At 42.2% G+C, this 26,398-nt stretch overlaps 1 protein-coding gene and 1 long non-coding RNA gene across 2 annotated transcripts in view; one reads left to right on the top strand and one right to left on the bottom strand.

Moving 5' to 3' along the window:
• LOC125723773 (uncharacterized) overlaps positions 1-26,398 on the top strand; it is a 269,293-nt gene that overhangs the window by 41,690 nt on the left and 201,205 nt on the right. The window contains exons 12-16 of the mRNA XM_049000508.1: positions 50-1,898; positions 3,820-3,993; positions 19,571-19,744; positions 19,981-20,154; positions 26,137-26,310. Of these exons, the coding sequence (XP_048856465.1) occupies positions 50-1,898; positions 3,820-3,993; positions 19,571-19,744; positions 19,981-20,154; positions 26,137-26,310 (2,545 nt within the window). The remainder of the gene's footprint in view (positions 1-49; positions 1,899-3,819; positions 3,994-19,570; positions 19,745-19,980; positions 20,155-26,136; positions 26,311-26,398) is intronic.
• On the bottom strand, positions 13,001-13,992 carry LOC125723779 (uncharacterized). The gene is made up of 3 exons (XR_007386968.1): positions 13,977-13,992; positions 13,270-13,349; positions 13,001-13,113 (listed from the first exon to the last, which is right to left on the bottom strand). It is a non-coding gene; the product is annotated as an uncharacterized LOC125723779 (long non-coding RNA).

The following is a 26,398-nucleotide window of genomic DNA, read 5'->3' as shown; positions in this document are numbered from 1 at the left end:
TTCCTCCTCATACCGGTCGGGGTATTTGTACATTTTTCTTTCATTTCAGGGGACCTCCTGTTGCAATGTCAGTACAGAATAAAATGTAACCTGAAGAAGAAGTTTGAGTTTCTGTTTGAAGGGAAAGCTAAGGAAGGACAACCAACACTTCTCAATGAGATTTACACAGAACTCTACATAAATGAAGGTGGAACTGGAGGAGTCAATGATGAACATGAAGTGAGACTGATCGAAACAGCATCCAAGAAAAGTGTAACAGAAGATATTACAATCAAGTGCAATGATATATTTAAACCCTTATGTGAGCAGGAGACACCTATCAGAACTGTACTCACTAAAGGGGTTGCAGGTATCGGGAAAACAGTCTCTGTGCAGAAATTCATTCTTGACTGGGCAGACGGAAAAGCAAACCATGATATTTGCTTGATATTTGCTCTACCATTCCGGGACCTGAATTTGATTAAGGATGAATACAGTCTGATTGAACTGCTTCGGCACTTTGTCCCAGAACTGAAATCACTTGATTCTGCTGAATTATGCAGTTGCAAAATCTTGATTATCTTTGATGGTCTGGATGAGTGTCGCCTTCCTTTAGATTTTCAGAAGAATGAGAGCTGGTTTGATGTAACAAAGGAAACATCACTGGATGTGCTGTTGACTAATCTCATTAAGGGGAATCTGCTTCCATCTGCTCGCCTCTGGATAACCTCCCGGCCAGCAGCAGCCAATCAGATACCTCCTGAGTGTATCCACCAGGTGACAGAGATACGAGGGTTCAATGATCCCCAGAAGGAGGAGTATTTCAGGAAGAAATTTAGTGATCAGAGCCTGGCTAGCAAGATTATCACACATGTGAAATCATCAAAGAGCCTCTTCATCATGTGCCACATACCGGTGTTCTGCTGGATTTCAGCCACTGTTCTTGAAATACTTTTTAGTGCGACTGACAACAGAGAAATTCCAAGGACTCTGACTGAAATGTACACACACTTCCTGATCTTTCAGACGAATTTAAAAAATGACAGATATATGAAACATCAAGAAAATGAGAGAACTATAACTAAATACATACAACTGTTTAAAGATGTCCTCTTGAATTCGGTAGGCTGGTTTTTCTCATCATTAAAAAATGCAGTCTCATATTTGACAGGAAGAAGAGTTTTTGGTCAGCATAATGAATACATTGAATCCAGTAGCAAATTCCTTCATTATCTTGGTAAACTGGCTTACTACAACTTTGAGAAAGGGAATCTCATATTTTATGAGCAGGATTTGAAAGAGAATGACATTGATGTCAGTGAAGCTTCAGTTTACTCTGGAGTGTGCACAGAAATCTTTAAAGAGGAATTTGGATTGTATCGGGAGAAGGTGTACTGCTTTGTACATCTGAGCATTCAGGAGTATCTCGCTGCTTTATATGTGTTTCAATCCAACTCACCAGCTGACCTGCTGAAGACTACAGTGGATCAAGCATTAGAGAGCAAGAATGGACACTTGGACCTCTACCTCCGCTTCCTCCTCGGTCTCTCAGTAGACTCCAATAAGACTCTGTTACAAAGGCTGCTTGGACAGACAAGAACCAACTCACATAACATTACAGAAACAGCCCGGTACATCAAGGACAAAATAAAACAGAATTTATCTCCAGAAAGGACCATAAATCTGTTCCATTGTCTGAATGAACTGAATGATAATTCCTTGGTAGAGGAAGTACAGAGCTACCTGAATTCAGGAAGTCTTTCAAGAGAAGGACTCTCACCTGCTCAGTGGTCAGCTCTGGCCTTTGTGTTACTGATGTCAGATGAGGAGCTGGATGTGTTTGATCTGAAGAAATACATCAGATCTAATGAAGGTCTTCAGAGGCTGCTGCCAGTGGTCAAGAAATCTAGGACAGCTCTGTAAGTAATTCTGCATATATGTCTGTTGCTTTTAAATAATTATGAAATAAAATAAAATTTTAATTAAATGATACTTATCCCCTTGGGGAAATTCTCTTTTCGCCTTCCCCTTCCAGCTCTCCGTGACACACACAGACACATATGTAGGTGAGAGTAAGCTTAGCAGTGAAGGTCAGCCACCTGCAGTGGCACCCATGGAGTTGGGGGTTGAAGACCTTGCTCAGGGGTCCACAGACATGACCATTCAAGATTCCCAATTATTCATGATAGTTTATAATCGTGATGTTAAAGGATTTATATCTTAGAGAAACAGTGAGGGTTCCTAAGTGGTATGTAAGTGTTATTGTTAGCACATGTGTTCATATGATAGAGCCCAGAGCTAGGAACTTTGTGAAGACTGATGTCTCTGGTAAATCAGTGGTGCCCTCTGGTATGTACCTATAGCTGCACTTCGCTGACTATTTGAAAACATCCTAAAAAAACGCCTTTTCTCACACCAATGAACATCACCCTCTGTTAGCCACCAAGCAAGACTTAACATAGCGTGTGGAGCCCTTTTGTTTTCACTAAGAAGTCTTTAGTGTTAATAACAGCAGTGAATCGAATGCCTTAAACCAAAAAGCTGTAATATTCCTAATAAAATGACTGCTATGTCATGAAATTGTCAAACTGAAAAGTTTTGAAATGCAGTCTGTATTTTATAAAATGATGGATTAATAGACATAGTCTATATAAAAATATATGGTTTCATAAATAGTATATACAGTAAGTAAATAAAATTTAGGTGTTTATTTCAGTGCAGTGTACTTTGTCCTGAATTGAATTAGGGACCTTGGTGATCTCATGTTCATAGAAGTTTCCTGTAAAAAGCAGTATTATTTTTTATACAAATCAACCCAGGTGAAACACTAATGTTCCAGAGTCTGTTTCTGTACCTAAAAAGTACAATTGCTTACAGCTAAGGGTACAACTGGAAGACCCTTCAGGATACAGCTCCAGTGACAGGCAAATGTAGAAATTGGTACCTATTTTTTCTGAGAGTGCACTGCATGAAATATACTTTTGAAAGTTCTTGGTATGGTGTGTGGCTCTTCAAGTTAGGACTTTCTGATGGTCAGGAGATTGCCAGTTCAAATCTCCTGGCCACCAGTGGACTGCTGCCAATTAACCCCTGAGCAAGGCTATGAACCCCAGTTGCTTCAGGGGTGTTGGGCTCTGGCCAACCCTGCAATATGAGCACCAGGATTGCTTTCACCTGCATGTGTGTCTCATAGAGGAAGATCAGAGAAGTGAAAACATGATTTCAATATGGGGGTGAATAAAGTATCACTATTACTACACAAGAAACCCTAGAAAGGGTCACCTGTTGTGCTGATCACTGTGCCACACTGCTACTCAGGGCCCGGTTTCCCAAACCTTCATAATGCTGCGTCATTCGTAAGTTATATGTCAAAAGATAGAACTTACGAATGATGTAGCGTTAAGAAGGCTTTGAGAAACTCACCCCAGAGCTTTATAAAAATACTTGTGCGTATATAAGAGTCCCTCAAGGTATCTCACCCTTTAAGGTCATTAAAAAGCACTTTGGGTTCGGCTGGGGAGTTTCAAGTGAAAATAATCTGTGTTTTTGACTAGGATAGGGATAATTACAAAACAACTGATATATTAATATTTCTTAGTCAATGTATTTTAAGGAATGTTCACTCATTCCCTCATTCAAACTGGCTCTGTAAGACAAAAGCTGCTTATTTGAGTACGTTGATCCAGTAACTCAGTATTTTGCACATTACGTTTTTCGTATTTGCATTTTATGCCTCTTCTTATTCTTAAAAATAAATGATTTATTTTCATGTTTCATATAAGTAAAATTACTTATGTGTAGAATATATACCCATGTGTCTTAATATATTCAATTTTCTAGGCTAAACAACTGTAATCTCACAGAGACATGCTGTGAAGCGTTGGCTATAATTCTCACATCAAACTCCTCATACCTGAGAGAGCTGGACCTGAGTGACAATGACCTGCAGGATTCAGGAGTGAAGCAGCTCTCTGCTGGACTAGGCAATGAACACTGTAAAGTGGAAATACTGAGGTCAGTCCTATTTGATTGTCTATCTTTTTCATATTTAAAATGGCTGAAGTATTAAACCATATTATAATAAATTCATTACACTGAAGTCCTAAATATTTTCTGTTACTGTATAATTTCAATGAAATGTAGCTTTATTTATTTTCCCAAGCCTACAGTTATGTAAATAGTAACCGGGTACTGACAAAGATTTTAAGAGTTTTCAACAGGTGCACCCATTTCTGAAATATAGTCATTATAGAAATACAAGTAAAATTAATAGAGTCACTTGATATCCTGGGTATGACGTTAAACTGCATCCGGCCCTGCATGGGGTTGGTGGCGGGATGGGCACCCCAGCCACTGTGAAACAACTCACGACTGCTCGATCAAAACAAGCTAGATACTCTTCTGCTCTTCGCAGGAGTAGCTCTTCTGCAGCCGTCCTCAGAAAGGCTGCACACACCATGAAGGGGATGGGGGAAAGTCTTTGGGAGCCCCATCCCTGGATGAGTTGAAATTGTCAGAGAGCTAATAGGGTCAGGCCTGTTGGGGATTGGGACTAGTGTGGTGCTGAGGTGTCGCCTGTAGCATGGCGGCACCCGGGTCCCAGTTTGAGGCGACCCATCTGGGTAGGCATGTGGAATGTCTTGTCTATCCAGCAAGATGACAATCTTCCTCTGCTGTCGGGGGAGCTTCGTAAACTCCACATTTTGGTGGCAGCACTCTCTGAGATACGCAGACTGGGGAGTGGCCAGATCTCTGTAGGTGGGTATAGGTACTTTTTGTCTGGTCGGTGAGATGGCTGCCATACTCAAGGAGTAGCTGTTGCTGTAGTGGATTTGCTCCTTCCGATGTTGTCTCAATTTCAATGAGTGTATCATGAGACTCAGACTAAGGCACTTCTTGGGTGTCTTGTTTGTTGTCTCAGTGTATGCTCCAACCACGGTGAGTGAGTGACATGGTGAGGGACACATTTTACTCGCAGCTTCACTCGGTGGTTCAAGGGTGCCCACTAGTTGACACTCCTCTGGTCATGGGTAACTTCAAAGCGACCACTGGCATTGACAGGGCTGACTATGAGGATTGTGTCTGTCCCTATAGGTCTCGAGACTTGGGTGAAAGTAGCTCCATGTTCCTTAACTGTGTGAAGTTGGTCAGCTATATGTTTTAGATTTCAACCAAACTGGTCTCAATCGTATGTGCTGCGTTTGTGCCGGATTATGCCTTCAAAAATCTTGTTGTGCTGTTTTAGTTTTTGAGATATAAATGTTTATTTACATGGTGACATCATCAGCCTGAAGTTGGCCCCCCATTCATGTCTGATTTTCACCAGATTGATCGCAATCCTGCGTTTCTGCTGGTTTGTGCCCTCAAAACGATCCTTTGTGCTGCTTTAGTTTCTAAGATATTAATGTTTGTTTACATGGTCATGTGACGCATGAGGCTAGCCACCCATTTGTGTCTGATTTCTACAAGACCTATCGCAATCTTGCTACGTTAGCCCCCCACTTGCCTCGGAATCGGTCTTAATAGTTTGTGTCCACTGTACTATAGGCCAATCAGTCTATCTTGTATAACTGGTAAAGTTATGGAGGCTATAATCAAAGAGAAAATGGAAGATTACCTGGACTCCAATAACATTTTGCGGGATAGCCAGCATGGATTTAGGAGAGGTAGATCCTGTTTAACAAATCTGTTGGAGTTGTTTGAGGAAGCTACTTAGGAAGTTGTCCCCCACAAGAGGCTCCTACTTAAACTCAAAGCGACAGGTATTTTAGGTACCGTAGCGACCTGGATTGATAACTGGTTAACAGATAGGAAACAGCGAGTAGTTATAAGAGGCACAATGTCACAGTGGGCTTGCGTTCATAGTGGGGTACCGCAGGGTTCGATTTTAGGACCACTATTGTTCCTAATTTACATAAATGATATGGATACCAATATATACAGTAAACTGGTGAAATTTGCAGATGACACCAAGGTGGGTGGTGTAGCAGATACTGAATTAGTGGCTCAGCAGCTACAGCGGGATCTTGATTTAATTAGTGACTGGGCCGATACCTGGCAGATGAAATTTAACGTCGATAAATGTAAGGTACTCCATCTAGGGAGCAGAAATATAAAGTACAGGTATTTCATGGGTGTCACTGAAATAAAGGTAGCTGATCATGAGAAAGACCTTGGTGTGTATGTTGATGCTTCCATGTCCCATTCTCGCCAGTGTGGGGAAGCAATAAAAAAGGCCAATAGGATGTTGGGGTATATCTCCAGGTGTGTGGAGTTTAAGTCAAGGGAGGTAATGCTAAGATTATACAATTCCTTGGTGAGACCTCACCTAGAATATTGTGTGCAGGTTTGGTCACCATATCTTAAAAAGGACATTGTGGCCTTAGAAAAGGTGCAGCGTAGGGCCACAAAAATGATTCCTGGTCTTAGAGGAATGTCATACGAGGAAAGGTTACTTGAGCTAAATCTGTTCAGTCTCAAGCAAAGGAGACTGAGGGGGGACATGATCCAGGTATATAAGATTCTAACAGGTTTGGATGCTGTTCAACCAAATAGTTACTTCAGCATTAGTTTAAATACACAAACTCGTGGCCATAGGTGGAAATTAGCGGGACAACATTTCAAGCTGGATTTAAGGAAGCACTTCTTTACACAGCGCGTAGTCAGAGTATGGAATAGCCTTCCTGATAATGTAGTGCAAGCTGAATCCTTGGGTTCCTTTAAATCAGAGCTAGATAAGATTTTAATGACTCTTATCTATTAGTTTAGTTCTCCCCAAGCGAGCTTGATAGGCCGAATGGCCTCCTCTTGTTTGTATAGTTCTTATGTTCTTATGTACTGTTATTTTTCTGAGTTATACCTCTTAATTTATACCTTTACATGATTGCCATATACAGTAGTGCTCAGGCTCGTGTTTCTCATGCCACCAGTATACGAAGCTCCTCCGACAGCAGAGGAAGATTATCATCTTGCCAGATAGATATGATGTTCCACGTGCCTACCCGGATGGGTCACCTCAAACTGGGACTCGGGTGTCGCCATGCAACTTCACTTTGATGACGTCATCATGTAAACAAACATGTATATCTCAGAAACTAAAACAGCACTTGACTTTGCGAAATGTTACGGACTGCGGGTTGCTGGATCCTGGTTCCAATGCACCAAGCCGCATCATTGGACTTGATATTGCAATACTGGAAGTGCAGTGAAGGAGATCGATCACGTCCTCGTGGGCAGACGCTGGTGGCTCCTGCAGAACCCTAGGGACTACAGAAGTGCCCAGTTTGTGAATTCTGACCACAGACTTGTTGTTGCTATTCTGAAGATTCAGCTTAAATCCAGTAGGCTACCACCTACTAGGAGAATGAGGCTGGACTTAGCCAGACTCCAAGATCAAGCTTGCAGACTTTGGGGCGACTGCTGACTCTAATGTGATGTGGGATACCGTGATAAGACCCTGAAGGTTGTGTTGGTATTGCCAGTGATCCTAGAAGGCGGTGTTTCATCTCGCATGGCACCATGGACGTTTTCGAGTGGAGTCACAGTGCACGACTTGGTGGCAACACCAACTGTGAGCAGGTGACACACCATCTGTGGTCTAGTGACCCATATCCTGCTTACAGAGGAATCGAAGCATTACGCACATCTGAATCTGTTCTTTGGTGACTTGCAGTCAGGGAGGGTCCTTACTGCAGTTGTGACCCGCTGGTTTATATATATAACTGACATATAACTGCTACTTTGAGCAGTTGTTTAAAGCTGACAATCTAGCTAAGATGTTGGACATCTCTGGGTCCACGGTTATGGAAGCTGATCGTCCGATCAACTGTGAACCACCCAATTTGGCTGAGATTGCAAGGGTGGTGAATCAACTTGGGGTAGGGAAGGCCATAGATGATTTTGCGCTGTTGTCCGAGACGCCCATTTTACCTGTGTTATACCTTGTTTCCATGGCAACCCAGAGCTGTTCTGACACCATTCTGTCACGGGCACGAAATATGACCAGATTTTTGGACCGTGTATCTGCTTGGGGGATTGTAGGCTGAGATCCTGAGGAGTGTCGCTGTGTGGTGGCTGTGGCAATGTGCTGTATCAGCACATGCTCACTAACCTGACCTGACCTGACCTTGATTAAAATATGAGGTGGCTACACAACTTTATATTACTGTTTTACTCAACATTCCATGTGTAAAGCAAACACAGCATTAAAATTCAGAACATCCTTATAGTGGGAAATCACATCTGTAAACTCCCTATAGTTTTCTTTGTTGTCAGAGTTTTAAGTGTCATTTTAAGTGTCATGTCCCCTAAATGGCAGCACCTGTTGACCCAAGAAATAAATCACATCAGTCAGCCTGTTCAGAATCTCACGGTTCTTCATCAACCTTGTTATTGTGTGCATAAAGTATGCAGCTCTGCCTCTAAAATCTGCCTGCGAACTCTTAATGTCCGTGTTAAGCTTAGGAGAATTTTATAGTGGAGGACCCCCCCACCCATTCCGTGAATATTATTGTGGGCCCGCCCTCCCACTTTGGCAAATTTCATCAGTAAGATTTTAAAATTCCAGGAAAAAATGGATTAAACTTACTTGTTGGTGTTACTTAAATAAATTATGTTGATGCAGTGTAAATGTATTAGTTTATATGCATATCTTTTTAATTAACTAAATTGAAATAACTGAAAAGGTTACTTTGAATGAATTCAGTGAATCATGGACAGTGGTTCCAGACAACTAGAATGAGTAATTTTTTAAATGAAGCATTCTTTTTAAGTTGATGCATTCACTTTGTGTTATGAGAACAGAACATAGTTGAGTTATTCTCACTAAATTCTCTCATGTCTAATCAAACCAATTTTCCTAGTGGCTAAACAAGTGCATTTTCCCTGGAGTCGATATATTGAGTGGAGGCCTTATTGCTTTTACACCATTACTTGAGACAGAAGAACAAATGAAGTAATTTTGCTAATTTAATATTCAGATTTTTTCTAGGCGTAATATTTAGTAATTCAAGCATAATATTTATAAGCCCACCATGACTGAGGATGGGATGTCACAACCCAGTGGGCACAAACATGTGAAATACATGTTGAAACAACATGTGGAAAACACAGGGTAATTACGCGTAAAAGGCAAGTTTAGTTCACGTGGACATTGGCACGTGGAATGTATGTATTGTGTTCAACATAAATTCTGCAAAGTTTACAATATCTACGGCATCCTCCATAAAGTAGACATAAAAAGACATAATTCACATAAATGTTTAATTATAATGCATTTATTTAGATATACATCAAAACAAACTGAGATGCACATTACAATTGGGTGTAGTGCATAATACTAACACATGCCACAATATTTGGCACTAAAAAATAAATAAAACACTTGTAACCAGTTAGATAACCATAACCATAGCACTCGCTACAATAATAATTATACCATGTCTGGTCTTCCTTGACGCTTTGGTGCATTTCTTAGTCTGCTGGCAATGAAGCTGTAAACAATGGCTTCTGTAACCCCATGGCTCTTTACCACACTGTCTGTGAATCAAGTGACAAAAAACATTCAGAAGTGTTAACAAATTCAGATGTGTGGACTTCAATTAATCAATTACAAACATTTTGATGAAAAAGACACAATAATTTAAGTTACTGTTCAATCACTCACCAAATATTAATTTACAAAGTGCTGTCTTCTCAAAAGATGCTTTCTCCTCTCTCAATCCCTTCATGTTAAATTTACACGCATTGGTTAAGACTCTAGAAGAAAATAAATATTTTAATCAACATCACAAACTTAGCAGTCTTTAAACACCAATTTCACATGATTAACAAAAGGAAATAAAACTGTTTAAATGTGGTGTTCACACTTTGATCTATAATGTCAGATGAATTCATGGACTTAAATAAGACGGGACCAATCAAAATAAGCGGACACAGATGATAACGATCAGGGAAGTACACGTGGGTAATCAGGGGGCGTGGCACACACGAGGAGCGTACGAGCCGGGTATCACAGAACCCCCCCCTAAAGGCGCGCTTCACTGGGCGCGCCAAGGAAGGGGCGATGGACGAGACGAGGGTAACTGGATCTGAAAAAGAAGAACAAAACCATCAACGAGCAACAGGGAACAAGACCGAGGTACAAAACAGGGCAAGGGACAAGACGTAGGACAAAACCTGACATAGGACCGGGAAAGCAGAGAGACATACCAGGAAGGGAGAAATAGCAGGGACAGGCGGGACACAGGGAGCGGGAGTGCCAGGAGGGAACGTCGGGAAATAAGGAGCAGGAAAGGGCAGAACAGAGGGGCGAGGGGCAAAAGGCGGCAGGACAAAGACAGGAGGATGAGAGAAGAGCGTAGGAACAAAGACGGGGGCGTAGGGTGATAAGGAGGGGGAATAAAGGGCAGTCCGAGGGAGCCCCTGTGGGCCACAGGCGGCCGGAGTCCCACTCTAGTTCCTCCACCTCCGACGAGGGAGGAGGTCGCTGGGGTGATGACGCGGGGGATCTCAGGTGAGTCCCCAAGGAGTCCCACTCTAGTTCCTCCACCCCCTGCCTCGTTTTGTCCTGTGAGGGGGTCCCTAGGGAGCTCCCTGGGGACAGGCACAGACAGGGCTACAACAAGACCAGAACTAGGAGTCTTTAAAAGTGCCTCGGGAGTTGGCGCGGGAACTGCAGGAGGCGAGGGTGCCTCGGGCGTGGGCGCTGGAGCTGCAGACAGGGGAAGCGCCTGGTCGGGAGCCGGGTCCGCAGGCAGGGAAAGCGCCTGCTCGGGAGCTGCAGGCAGACAGGATGACTCGACAGCGGGAGTTGCAGGCACTTGCAGTCGTTCGACCGCTGGAGTCGCTGGCCTTGGCGGTCACGCAGGCAATTTGGACGCAGGCAGGGATGGCTGCGCCAATGCTGGAACCGCAGGCGATGACGACTGTTCAGACACGGAAGCCACAGGCACTAGCGGCTGCACCCGTGCTGATGTCGCGGGCTGAGGAAGCTGCGCAGTGTCCGTGGACAGCTGAGGGGACTGTTCCGGCTGCGCAGATAGCAAGGGAGGCGGCGGCGCTAGCAGTGCAGGCGATGGTGGTCGCCCTGAAGTGGGATCCTCCGGCAGAAGCGGTGGTCCTGGTGCGGGGTCCACCGACAAAGGCAGCTGCGGTGGCCGTGGAAGCGGTTGCGCCTGTGCCGCAGGCTGGAGAGGCCGCTTGTCCACGGGAGCCCCCTTCTCAAGGTGCGCCTCTCCAGGCGCGTTCCGAGCGGAGGGCAGCTGTGCCGGTGTGGAAGCCGTGGGCAGAGGTAGCTGCTCCGGCGTGGGATCCGCCGGTAGGGGCGGTTGCTCCGGTGCGGGGTCCACCGTTCTCCGGAGCTGTAGAAGCCTCTGTAAGCCCTCCACGAGGTCGTTGAGGGCCTTTAGCTCAGAGGCGGGGTTAAATGCCTCAAAGGCCTCGTGGAGCCGGGCCAGGAGTTGCTCTGCCTCAGGTTCCTCAGGAGTAGGGAAGCTCTCTAACACCCTCCAATACAAACCCTAGAGGGCGAAGAACTGGTTAGCTAGCCGTTCTCTGTCTGCTGACAGAGGCGAGGTGGGTGCCTTAGGGTGTGCTAACGCTGAAGGTGGGACTGGCAAGTCTGGTGAGGGAGAGACGGACACGACCCCCTTAGGGAAGTGGGGCACACGCGAGATCGCATCTCTACTCGCTCGCATACCTCCCCAATTACTCAGTCTTTCAGGGCGGTAATGGTACCGATTCAGGGGTGGCAGCTGGTCTGTGGGGATCGGCTTGACGTCCGGTATCAAGATGAGCTCCTCCTCCTCGTCGTCGCTGCGATCCCAGAGTCTGGCCAGGGAACGGGCTCCCAGACGGAGTGGTTCCGACTCAGGGCTTAGGACTTGCTCCCTCTCCTCGTCCTCGGTAGGGAGCCAAGGGCTTAAGAGAAAGCAGGCACCCAGACAAATTGACTCCTCAGGAACTCTCCTCTTTCCTTGCTTCCTCTTCTTCTTATGGTCCGTCATTCTGTCACTGTCAAGGATGGGTGAACAGGTGAACGTGTGGGTTGGAAACCAGGCAGACGAGGCAAAACTGGGGAAATCTGGGGTTTATTCTGGATCTGGAACACCGGAAACATTGACACCACGCAGAAGGACGGGGGATCCACACAACGCACAAAATTCACGCAATGACGGACGAGGGTAACAGGCAAGACCAGGACTTAAATAAGACGGGACCAATCAAAATAAGCGGACACAGATGATAACGATCAGGGAAGTACACATGGGTAATCAGGGGGCGTGGCACACACGAGGAGTGTACGAGCCGGGTATCACACATATTTCTTTCATAATAAAATTGATAATTGTTTTATATGATGGAATAGCGCATTGACAATGACATGAACTAAGCATTTACCTAAAACTTGGGAAATGCTGATGTGTAGTGCATAGTGATGCTGAAATTCACATACCTGCTGGTCAATTTTTTCCTTTGCATTAGCCCCACCAATTTTCATACACTTCTTAAACTGAAATAAAGTATAACAGAGCTTTTGAGGAAACAGGTTTTGTTTTAGTGAATGTTGTGGTATCAATTCCAAAATCATAACATGGAGACCTCTGCATATTTAGTTTAATCATTGTTATTTAAAGATATACGTTTACAATAAATATAAGTCACCAGATAAGCCTTGGAGCTGCGTATGAACCACTAACCATAATGGCAATCATCTGACTAGATATGCTTTCATTTGCAACATTGCTTATAATATGCACCATTCAATTGTCAAGTAAATAATGAACTGAGCTCATACAATTTTACATCATAGGCTCTGAACTAATAAATTCAACTGAATACATTAAATAGTGAATAAATATCTCACAACAAATCATCCGTAATATCAGATTTAGGCTGGACATAAAAAAATACCTTATGCACTATTAATCCACATTCCACTAGGTATCTATTTGCAACAGCTGTATATCACTCCCATATTGTACTGTCTGTAACATCAGGGTTTCAGAGACAGTGCCTTCACCTTCTATTGGAGGTAAGCGAGATGCTGGCAAACCAGGGTAGGAGGCTTCAAATGGAAGATAGAGGAGATGTACCTGAAGTTGTTCAGATGGACAGTCTGGAAGCATTGCATGACTTTGAACAGGAGTTGTAAGATGAAAGAAAAAAAGAGAGATGGGTAAGACAAAAACATGCATTTTACTCCATGAAGACCAGCATATCATATCTGTGTCAGTGCCATTGCATTTATGCTTAGATCATACAGTAGTTAAACTTGGTCACTTTACTTACTTTATTCTGACATTGGAAATTTGTCATTGTGAGATTTTCTGGCAGTAAGCATTTGTGATGGACATTCTTTGAACTTTGCCCTAGAATAAAACACAAAAATAAGAATTCTTTGAAAACTTAACTTTTGGCCATATCGCTCAGCACTGTTTAATGTGTAGAGTGAATTAAGTATGTATTAATTACACGAGAAAAGCTTCGAAATCCTGGATAATTGGTAACTAGACAGGAAAAAACATAAAGACTAAAAGTGAAAGACTATTGCCAGGACTTCAGTCGGCGTACACAAGCATGACTTTCATGACCGCTGCATTATAATGCTATATCAATAACATTACAGTACACAAAACATGCCGTCTATATAACTTAATTGTACAGTTTTCATTACTGTATGTCTGAAAAGCTTCACAACTCTGAATAATCTGACAACTGACAAGAATAATTAAGTAGAATTAACACCGCCTCTGCACTCATCAGCAATTGGTTGGCGACACAAGATCTGTACTCTGTACACAATTTTAATTTGTCATGTAAGAATATGATCATTTTTAAAGAACATCAACTGGGTAACATTAAAAAATGCTCTCGGTGGGACAAGCACACATGTGATGCCGTTAGCTGTAAACCATACTGTTTTACAATATGAATCTCAAAAAGGTAATTTATCTGACTCACTGTTTAATATGTAAAGCAAAGTATTTATTACTCACATGAGCTTCGAGAAACGCCGAAATCCTAGTCACTGGATGACAGGAGAAATCCGCGCGAAAGACGGCTTAACGGTTAGTAGTCGTCGTAAACCCAGGAAAAAAACGTTCAAATTTGGGTGACGTCAGACGCACTGATAGCGTCGTAACGCAACTTTTCCATTCCACATTCTTTATACTCACTGGATTTTTTCCTTAAATAAAATATTACACAATCCGTCACTAGATCACAAGAATAAAACAACAAAATACTGAAATAAAAGTGTAGCTTGTTAGCGTTCCGAACACAGTTGCTGTAAAGTTTACAGAGTTTATCGAGGCTCCGTCTCAGCAGTCTCCTCAGGTCTGTGGAAGCCCGTCAAGACCAAAATGAGGCAATAGTAATATTGGACTTTAACAACTGAAACTACAGATTGATAGTGGGGTCAAAAATTCCACGTGGATTTAGTACATCTTTTCCACATACCTAAAATCACGATGGATCTATGAGGATATCAGGTGAAAATTGGTGGATCCACCACTTCACCAAATAACCACCAAAAATCCACGTGAATAACACATGCTGTGCCCACTGGGAAATTAATCTCTTCTTACTTTTAATATTTGGTTGTCATAATTAATTGTTCCATGTTTGATAGGTCTGTGTGCATGTGTGTACTTCATTTTTTTCTCTTAGACCACAAAATCAGGCATTTGTCATCAGTTGTAAAGGGGGAAATAGAAAGCAGTTTGTTTTGCATTCATTGGGGTCTAGAGAAATCTGAAAACACTGCATTCTGTTTGAATGGAGGTGGGTTGAGTTGTAGGTGTGCTATTTGTTATTGGTCAGGTATATTATTATTTATAATAATAATAATTCTTATTGTTATTGTATTGTTATTATTATTATTATTATTATTATTATTATTATTATTAACAGTAGCAATAGTAATGTAGTAGCAGTGGTAGTAGTAGGAGTAGGTGGTCTTCCACAAAGTAAGATTTATCAGTTAACTGGGTTAACTTAAGTTATAAGTCATGAATAGACAACATTTCTGGTGGTTTTGCCTATTCTGGCAGTGTATTGTCCAGAGTAGTGGCTGTGTGTTTTTTCTCTCGTGAATAGCGCTCCTGCTGCTGTGGTATGCCATTGAACTTTTTTTTTTTTATTTCTTATACTGAATGGAAATATTTTACAAATCATAATGATAACTTCATAACAAAATAATTAAGAAATAATTAATTCATAAATAAATTAAAACGATGACAATGAATATCGATGTTGATGCATTTTCAACATCAACGTCATCGACTATGTCAACTAATCGCAGCAGCCCTAATTCATAATGAAGGTACTTAAAGCAGTGGTTACAGATGGTCTTAAATAATAGTAGGGCTGCAACAACTAATCAATTAAATCGACTATTAAAATAGTTGGCAACTAATTTAATAATCGATTAGTTGGGTCTATGTTATTATACACATAAGTACAGTGGCTACCCCCAAATTTGGGAGCAGTAAGCTAACCAAAGCCGCGGTAAAGCACCATTAAGCTGGATGCCAACCGCCATAAAAGAAAGAGAGACGAGAACCAATGCTGTGCCTTGTAGTGATGTGTCGGTCGCGAAGGAAATGGCTCTCGGAGCCGGCTCTTTGAAGTGAACGATGAGAGCCGGCTCCCGCCTGTGAGCCGGAGTCAGAGCCACTTTTTTTATTTCTCTATTTTTTTTCCACCCGCACAGATTGGTCAACTACACGATGCGTGTCTGCATTGAGCAGGAGGGGGAGGGGCGGTGCTACAGGATGTGTTCGACTTGGGCTTTAACTCTTAATTCGTCTTGCTCTCTTGAGGTTTTTGTACCATGTGACATGGTCACGGATGGTGACGTTTTACAGCGCCGGCTGAAGTTGGACAAAAAATATCTAACCATGATGCATTGTGTTGGGACTAGAATGCACTGCTTTAAGCCAGTGATGCAAATGGCTGTGTGAAGTCGAACGCACCCATAGACAAATACAGCAACCACACGCACAGAGAGAGAAACAGGAAGGAAGGAGATGTGCGCGACAAAATGAGTGACTGCAGGAAACGGAGTAAAATTTGGATACATTTCAATTGCATTAATAATACTAAGGCAGAGTGTAGAGCTTGCAAGGTTAAAATCTCATATTGAACAGGTTCTACAAATAACCTGCATCAGCACATGAGAACTGTACATCCATCAGTGCAGTGGGAAGAAAAAAGACAAGCAAGTGAACCTGCTACTAATGAAAGAGACAGTTTGTCTACTGCAACTGTTGAAAGTGCCAGTTTTTCAATGTCTACACCGTCATCCAGTACAGCACCACAACCACCTAGACCTACAACCTAGAGCTCTATGAGACAGTTTGTGCAAACAGAACACAACTGATGAGGAATTGGCTAAAATGACTGCATGTGATTTCCAACCATAGGAATTTATTTCACTAATAATTTTACATTATTTCTGGAAATAAATTCATTTAAGCACCAAAAAAAAATCTGAAGAACCACTTGGGAGCCGAAAGAGCCGGCTGTTTTAAGTGAGCCGAGCCATAAAAGCCGGCTCTCTTAAAAGAGCCGGAATTCCCATCACTAGTACCTTGAGCTTACGTGATGAATTCTGGAAGAATTGAAAAAAAATTTTTTTAAATGGCGGAGGCGGACACAGCAAAGTCTTGTTTTAATTCGGTAGTATTTGACGATAATTAGCTGAAATTGGGTCAGAGAGACACTGATGTTGTCATTCTTCGCTATTAGGAAAGAGGCAGACCCGAATATGCAGGAGAACACTTTAATCAGAAGATCGGGTAAGCAAAAGCACAAAGGGAGAATCCAGGAGAATGGTCGGGTTGGTCGCGGAAAGTCTGAAGCCAGGAAGGACAATCCTACAGAGAGAGACAGGACGGTGAGACAAATGGACAGGGAACACGATGAGATGGGACCGGGAAGGCAAGACGAAGAGGGCAGGTGGGGCAGGCAGGCAGACAACAGGGTAGGACGGGACAGGCAGGGGAAGCGGGAGAGACAGAAGATGGAGAAACGCTTGGTATGTGTCATAGATCTGGCAACAATACTTTGCGATACTTAGGTTACATTCACACTGCCAGTCACCTCGTTCAGTTCCAATTTTTTTTTGCTCAGATCAGATTTGTCTATCTTAATGGTTCACATTCATAACTACAAGTGACCTGTATCTGACTGCAATCTGAACGCATCGGTCTTTCAAAACGTCACATTTGGGACTCACATTGATACGTTTTTACACGGGTCAACTGCATCACCAACAACAAAAAAACGTCATATCTGTGGGACGACTCATGGCATTAAAAATGGAGGCGTCAGTAGCTCACGCATGTATCGCACTTTGCTCTGGAGGACGACAAATAGTGAATCAGCTGTACATGAGCAGGTCGAAAAAAGTCAGGCGGCTGGCTTTGCAGTTATTGCTGGAACTGCTGCACCAAGAGATGTGTGGGTAGGAGCCTGCCGGTGCAGGCTGATGATGTCGGCGCCTGCGTATAACCAAAAAGCCACATGAATTCTGATCTGAGCGTTCACATTCAGGTCGTATGGCCGCGAATCGGATATGTATCCGATTTAGTACCACATATGAAAGTGACACAAATCCGATTTGAAAAGATCAGATTTGCGTGTCCACACAGCCCTGAAAAGATCAGATCTGTGTCACATTAAGGCAAAAAAATCCGATTTGAGTCACTTCAGCATGGCAGTGTGAACGTAGCCTAAATAGCATCCTCATTTAGGAGGCGGTTGCCTGGCATTGTGTTGTCCTGCCCTTGTGGGCGTGACAGATGTATTATTTGACGTTGTGAAGTTTTTTGATTATTTTATGCAATCCTTCATTCAGTGGTGTAGTGGAGGGTAAATGCACATAAACGCTCTTTTAAATTTACAAAACAGCGTTTACTCACCTTTTTTTGAGATCACTAATATTAAGGATATGAATAGTTACCACTGTTTTTTACTGCTGTGCATATAGTTTACCCACCTTTAATTTTGTGTCACACTATACCACTGCTTCATTTCTTCATGATAGAAATTTATAGTAATATCAAATGTTGTAGTACTCAAGACCAGTTTCAAAAGGTCTCGATCTAGTCTTTGAATCAGCCGTATTTGTACTCGTTCTTGTAATGGACTTGGGATTTCATTTTGAGACCAGCCAAGATCACAACTATATTCTTATTAATAATATTATAATATTCCTAGAATATTCCTATTAATGAGCCATTTACTGTTGGATTGCATAACTTCTCACTTTAAGTACAACCAATAACGTTACTGCCGACCACGTTATAAGATAAATGTATCTTTTAAATGCTAAATTTGACTCTACTGCTGGGAAAAGAAAGACTCCAAAAGAAATTTGGAGTCTTCAAATTTTATCCTTTCATCCAAAAATTAAGAAATATATACATAGAAACATTTTTACATCTTAAATTACTTCTGCATTTTTTCTCAACATAAATTACACAGATATTTTTGTCTAAAAGCCAGGTATACATTATGAAGTCTCATTAACAATTCTTCTGGCCATGTGCTTTATCCACAAATGCAAATACAAATAAGCAAACAAGTATACCCAGTTTTAAATAATATATTTTTAAAATAAATTCAGCTAAAGTCTATCTACATTCACAGTACCACCCTATAAAAACACTCTAATTAAGGCAACATTTTTTGGGTAAATGTATAATTTTTTAATAAGTACAGTAAACCAAACTTTAGCAAATATACCCAATACCAATTAAGATAAAGAGCCCAATTCAGCACCTGGTGCAAAGTGGTACCAGAAAGAAGTTCTCAACTCGGACCAGCACAGAAGTCCAATAGCAGAGCACTGCTCAGGTTCAGATCCCAAAGTCTTTAAGAAGGCTGGATACTCTAATCTTATATTTGGTGCGTAAGCTCAGAAAATACTAAGAGCCCATCTCCTGACTAAAAGTCAAAGGGAGGCAACCCTCTCATTTACCAGGGTGAACTCCCTGAAATTGGGTCCATTTTCCCTAAAGATTCAACTACCAGGGATCAGTCCACCAAGGCCTCTGCCTTCAAATGCTGTCTGATCCACATTGCACCACACCCTATTGACTCCTCCAGCAGGTGGACAGTTCACAGGAAAAGGGCTCCACCTGCCTCATTTGGGCTGTGCCTGGCTGAGCCCCATGGGTGAAGGCCCAACCACCAGTCACTAGCCAACAAGCTCCCTACCCAGACTGGGCTCCAGTTGGGGCCCTGGTTTTCCTAACCCAGGCAAGGTTACATAATCCATGTTCTTTATCATCTATCTGTTCAGTATCTCTGTTCCCAGTCAAGGTTTCTGGGTACTTTTTTTTTTTTTACGGGTTGTTTGAATTTCTCTTAGTCTGGCCCATCACCTAGGAGCAGTTTGCCTTGGAAGACCCTATTAGGAGCAACTGCCCCTAACAATAGTTCTTTGGTTCATTGGGACATGCAAATCTCTCTTTGATTCCTGGAGAGGGTCTTTTTTTGTATTTTAAATAATTTTTGTTTTGATATGTAGTATCAGTGCTATTCCTGAAATGTCTGTGTCTTGGCTGGTTTTCTTTTCAAGGCTGAACAACTGTAATCTCACGGAGACATGCTGTGAAGAGTTGCTTGCAGCTCTCACCTCAAATTGCTCTTGTCTGAGAGAGTTGGACCTGAGTAACAATGACCTGCAGGATTCAGGAGTGAATCGGCTCTCTGCTGGACTGGGGAATGAACGCTGTAAAGTGGAAATACTTAGGTCAGTCATGCTATGAGATGCATTTGCATAATATAGCTTGTCATTTAATGCAGTATAGAGTATGTTCACTCTTATGCTGTCATTCATACTGACTCTGTAGATTCTGCACACTATTTATTTTGAAATGTAAGCTGTGCTGCTTATTTTTAAAATAAAAGCTTATATTACTGTTGCATCAGTACTTTTACCAATGTGACACAATCTGTATGTGTGTCTTAAAATGTTTTCTTTTTCAGACTGAACAGCTGCAATCTCACAGAGACATGCTGTGAAGCATTGGCTTTAACTCTCAGATCAAACTCCTCATACCTGAGAGAGCTGGACCTGAGTGACAATGACCTGCAGGATTCTGGAGTGAAGCTGCTCTTTGTGGAACTGGAGAATCCAGACTGTACACTGGAAATACTGAGGTTAGTCATATTTGACATTTCAATTACCAAACTGGTATGTCAGTTATGCTGCATTCGGAACACATATTAAATCACAGACTATGGGTATTTCTTAGTCCAACTGGAATCCCTTTCAGCATGTTGTCAGAGACTCGGGAGTTTCGATCACAGGGGCAAGATATGGTGCAGGCAGGAAAAGATGGACAATCCACTAGCAGCTTCGGGAACACAACAGGGGTTTAACAACAGAAACAGAAAACACTACGAAACACAAAAAAAAAAAATAATAATAACAAATGAACCAATAGGGTAAAAAAAAAAAATCTAAATACAAAAAACAAAGACTAACTTCAAAAAGGTTAGGGGAACAAGGACCAGGCAGGGAGGGAGGGAGCCCTTCTCACTTCCTCATGGGTGGTTCTGAGGACCCAAAAGATGAACTCTGGTGCTGTGATGCTGATCGTCATCCTTTGGGGTTTAGTGGACTTTTTGCCCCTGTGGTGTCACATCCTTTGCTTTTCACATCAGTCCAGGGCCTCATCCTCTCTGCTTCCAGTGTTCTTCCTGTAGCAGGACAGTGGATGAGGGATGGCAGTTGTTTTAAGTTTCATGCAGTGGTTCGTTATCATTGGATGGTTAATTTTGAATTGACTTGATCGTTTATGTCTGATACTACAGAGTAACTATGGCTAAAAGGTGAGCTTCAGTGAATAATAATAATAATAGATACTTTATTGATCCCCTTTGGGAAATTGTCTTTACACCTCCCTCAACTTGCTCTTTTTTCATTGAGTAAGTTGTCTGCGAAGGGCTGCCACCTGTAGTGGCGCCCAGGGAGCTGGGGGTTAAGGGCCTTGCTCAAGGACCTGCAGCCTGAGGCTGGGTTTGAACCGGCAACCTTCTGATTACAGGCACACAGGCTTAGCCCACAGAGCCACACGCTACCCCCAACTCATAATGTGTGCATAAAGTGTGGCAGACCACAGGAACAGAGGCACATAGGCAAAGCAAGTTCAGAATATTGTCTCTGAATTATAGCTTTGTATAAGGAATACGTAGAACAGGGATGGAGACAAAAGGTGGAGGTATTGTGTGGTGTAGTAGGTCCAGTCCTATCATTGGTTCCATTCAGGCTGTGCCTTTGAGAAAATCAACACAGGCATTACAGCACTACAGCCAGGCTAGAGGCAGTAACCAGATGTTTGCTAAGAGGCTTCTGAGGGAACCTCCCTTTTAGCTCCTGAGGGATCCTTCCCAGATGTGAGCTGGCTGGGGTCATTAGTGGGAGCCAGGAGTGCAAGATTATGGATGGGGCAGCTTTTGGCACCTGGTCCAAAACAAAGGTGCTGAAATTTTCACAGGTGGCTGCTGTCTGTGGTGCTGACTGAGGTCAGCAGTCACCTGTATTCTGGCTGCAATGGCTGTAGTTTTTTGGCTTTAGAGGTAACATTGTGACAAGCAATGAATCATTATCTTAGAGGATGTTATATATTTTTTATGCAACTAACCAATTAAACCCAGAGAGCTGACTACTGACCATTTTTAACTTTAAATCAGAGTCATTTTATTTTATTCTATCAAATCATTAAAGGTCAGCATGCTTCCTGAATAAACAATATTATGATTTCCTTTCTGCAGGCTGGCAGGTTGCAGAGTCAGAGAAGAAGGCTGTTCTTCCCTGACTTCAGCTCTGAGGTCAAACCCCTCACACCTGAGAGAGCTGGATCTGAGCTACAATCACCCAGGAAACTCAGGAGTGAAGCTGCTCTCTGCTATGCTGGAGGATCCCAGCTGTAAACTGGAGATACTGAAGTGAGTACAGAATATGCATTTTATATCCATCCATCTCTCCTTCTTCCAACTCCTTATCCTGGACAGGTAACTTGGATTATATCCCATGCAGTATAGGGTGGGATGCCAGTCAGTAACTGTGACACACAATGACACACACAACAGGTAATTTACAGAAACCAATTTGCCTAAATGCATGTTTGTGTGAGGAAACTTTAGTACATAGAGAACACACACATCATGGAGAAAACATCCTATACAATAGAGTAGCAGTAGGATTCAACCCCAAACCCTGCAGGTGTCAGGCTACAGTGCTGATTCAGTGCTATTTTTGTGGAAACCCTGTTAATTATCTCTTATTCTAGGCCCGGTAGACTTAATCTCTGCCAGTTATGGGTTGTCAAAGCTTTTTTCCCTGTTAATTAATTAATATAAGATTTGAGGTACTGTAAGATCCACTGATTCAGTGTTCAAATTACTACTTTAAATAAAAGTACCATCTCACCTCTCATCTCATCTCAAATTACACAGAGGCACAGAACACTGCACACTATAGTTCATATTGAATTATTTAAAATAAATGCTTGTTTTCATGTTTCTTTTTCCAGACTGAACAGCTGTAAATTGAGTTGGGAATCCTGTATAGCACTGGCCTCTGCTCTCAGTTCAAACCCACATGTGAGAGAGCTGGACCTGAGTGACAATGAGCTGCCGGATTTAACAGAGAAACAGCATCCAAAGATTAAAAGGGAGATTCCGCAGTCAGCATTACTGGGTTTTACACGCTGTAAGATGGAGATACTGAGGTCAGTATTACTGGGTTATTCCTTATTGTAAATTAAACACTAAGGACAGTCCTTTCTGACACTCCACATAATGGCTCAATCAGTTGATCCTGAATGTAAGCTGTCTAAGCATGGACTATGCCAATACCTTAATACTACAGCGCGATCGCGCTGGTTAAAATGGGTGATCGCACGGGCAGGCGAGCAAGCAGGAAACAGGCAGGCAGAATACGGGGAATAACTGGGGATTTATTAGGAATGGGACAGGCAGGACAGATTAGCAGCTCGAACATCGACAAACATCAGTAACATCAATGACGGACAAGGAACAAAGGCAAGACATGGACTGAAATAGACAGGACTGGGCGAAAATAATCAGACACAGCTGGGCTAGATAGTGGAAGCACACGTGGATAATCAGGGGGTGTGGCACACACGAGGATCGGACAAGCCGGGCATGACAGAACCCCCCTCCCCAAAGGCGTGCTCTCCGGGCGCGCCTCAGGGGAGGCGATGAACGGGATGAGACTGGGGAACCAGGACCTGTTCTCTCTCATGTTCTCATTCGTACTGGCAGTGTAGAACAATGTTGAAAAATACAAAACAATATTAGGTAGTTTGTTCTGTATTATGGCATTTTCACTGCTGAAAATATAGTAAAAGATATATTTTTTTGGGACTAGACCCACAGTCAGTTACATGAATGTATGAGTGCAGAAAATTCCCCAAACACAAAGCAAACTCTGCACACTGTAAATGTAAATGCAAGGTGTTGTTATAAATGACTGTTTTGATGTTTCCTTTTCCAGACTGAACAGCTGCAATCTCACAGAGACATCCTGTGAAGCGTTGGCTTTAACTCTCAGATCAAACTCCTCATACCTGAGAGAGCTGCACCTGAGTGACAATGACCTGCAGGATTCTGGAATGAGGCTGCTCTTTGCTGAAATTGAGAATCCACATATTAAACTGGAAATACTGAGGTCAGTCCTGTATGACAGTCCAAGTACTAATATGGTATTTTAAAGTAATGCTGCATTTGGAACACAGATTAAAGCACAGACCATGGGTCTGTACAACTGGAGCGCCCTCCAACATGTACACACAAAACAGGAGAGGTTTGCTGAACGGTAAACCACATGGGGAGTTAATATACTTTGAGTTTAGCTCCTATTTAAGTGTCAGGTGCTACTATTATAAGACCCTCTCATGTATGAAGTGCCTCAACTAGTAATTCAGCTAGTCCTGAATACTAGCTGTCTAGGGATGAACTGTGTCAATATTTTAATATCATGCAGTGGTTCTGTTAACAATTGCAAGGCAAGTCACACAAGGGAATCGCTGCATTCATACCTATTCTTCCCCACTAAGCAAGTATTCCTGTGGTGCCTCACCCATTGCAATAATCGATTCTTTATTGTCCCCTTTGGGAAATTCTTTTTATACCTCCATCAGCTCTTTGTAGAGCAAACTGTCCATGAAGGGCAGCCACCCGTTGGTGCACCCAGGAAGCTGGAGGTTAAGGGCTTGCTCAAGGACCCGCAGACATGATGAGGTTGGGTTTGAACCAGCAACCTTGTGGTTAAAGGAACACAGGCTTAGTCCACTGAGCAACACGCTGCCCCCAACCAGAACCCACCCAGATTCCTTTCAAGCTATACACCTACATGAACCTCTACACCAGTCAACCCAAAAAGCATGCATCAACGCAGGCAGCCCAAAGTACACTGGAAAATGACAAAAAAATTAAATGTGGTAGAAACTAAATTGTGGCATTCCATTATTGATCATAGTGGGCTCTATAATAAGCCTTGGTTTCTAAAAATTAAGCTCAATATAAATCTGAATATTACATTAGCAAAATTATTTGATTTGTTCTTCTACCCCAAGTTGTCATCTAAAAGCAATGAGGCCACCACATCTTATCTCTGTTTTAGGGAAAGAACACTCCTTTAACCAATAGGGGAGCTGTTATCTTCTGTCAGCCCACCTAATTAATTGTTATGCAGTCTAGCAAGCTTTATAATCGGTGTCGATGAGTACTGCCTTTACACTGACATTCCTGGTGAGAGACTAGTTTTATTACCAGTTTTGGCCTTGTTGTTAAGAGCACATGAAAATTTGACATGACATACTACTGTTTCACAGTGAATTCTCACTGGGTTTCCCCATGACTAGTAAAATACATTTTATTGAGTTTTATATCACACATGATTGTGAGGGAGCTCAACCGGGTCTCTCTTATCCTGTTACAAGAAAGCTGTCTCATTCTTGCTTAAAGAAATTAATAATGAGAATTTTCAGTTTTCTTCCTCTATCTCAATCTCAACTTTAAACCAAAAGGTAAGAGTCAGAAAGATCCAGTGTGTGTTCAGGTTACACCAATACAGTCTGCTGGTCTTCAGGAACAATCAGAACTGGGCTTACATAAAATTTGGATAAAAAGTGAAAAGGCCATGTTGGTTAGAGTCTTTCTCATGAGGGTAGGTTAATTAAACACAGCAGCTGACTGCCCAGACAGATGAGTTAACATAAAATTGGACAGATATGGGCCACAGATTTCTTTACCTGTGTTGCACCATATGAGCCTGCAGTCTGGGAAGAGGTGGAGTGACAGTGATTAACATCTGTGATGTCAATTGAACACTATCAGAATTAATAAAGTTTAACACTATAAAATAACACTCACTACACTTTGTAAAATGTTAAATGTAACAGATTGGTGAGAAACATATACTGTTAATAGCATACAGTGTCAATTTAACACTGGCACATTTGCTGTGCATTGTTATAGGATGTTATATTTATTTTTATGACAGCTTTCAAGAACTCCTGGCCATCTTCTCTTTCTGACTTTCACTCCAAATTATTTTATTTCTATGACTATCATGTGATCTCAGGCCAATAGACTGCCATTGCTGCTAGTCTATCCTTTTCACACAGAATGAACTTAATTTATTTGGATAGTTACTAGTGAATAGATGGCTGTTGAACGGTATGCATCACATAATGTCTGGGTTATATTCTTTCAAATAGGATGTTAGATGACTTGGATACTATGCGAACATCATATACACTGTGTAGAAAGCTGTATGGTACAGTATACTTTATATAAGTATGTCAAAATGATGATGAAATGACAGTAAATTAAATACATGAATGAGAAACATAAATATTTATCACTATCAAGTATTATAAGTATTAAAAGTTAGATATACTTGCTGCTGATACTGCTGGCAGCACAGTTGCTTTGTTTACACCAACTACATGTGGTGCAAAATGGCGTCTGCTGTGTGCTGCTCGGATCAGAATTTTTCAACATTGTTTTAAGCTTATGGGACCCCAAATGTACGCAGTAGGACGTTGTGTGGAAGGACATATCAGTATTATGTGGGCGACATAACAGTATTATGATTTCTTCTTATAGGTTGTCAGACTGTAGAGTCAGAGAAGAAGGCTGTTCTTCCCTGACTTCAGCTCTGAGGTCAAACCCCTCACACCTGAGAGAGCTGGATCTGAGCTACAATCACCCAGGAGACTCAGGAGTGAAGCAGCTCTCTGCTCTACTGGAGGGTCCCAGCTGTAAACTGGAGAAACTGAAGTAAGTATAGAATATGCATTTTACGTCAGTCTAATTATCCTAATTATTCTTACTGCTTACCTGGACAGGCAGCCTGGATCCTATCCCA

The sequence above is a fragment of the Brienomyrus brachyistius genome, unplaced genomic scaffold (genome assembly GCF_023856365.1).
Source record: "Brienomyrus brachyistius isolate T26 unplaced genomic scaffold, BBRACH_0.4 scaffold51, whole genome shotgun sequence".
In the NCBI taxonomy this organism is placed as follows: Eukaryota; Metazoa; Chordata; class Actinopteri; order Osteoglossiformes; family Mormyridae; genus Brienomyrus; species Brienomyrus brachyistius.
Note: the sequence above shows the minus strand (reverse complement) of the source record. Positions and strands in the feature narration are given on the sequence as shown.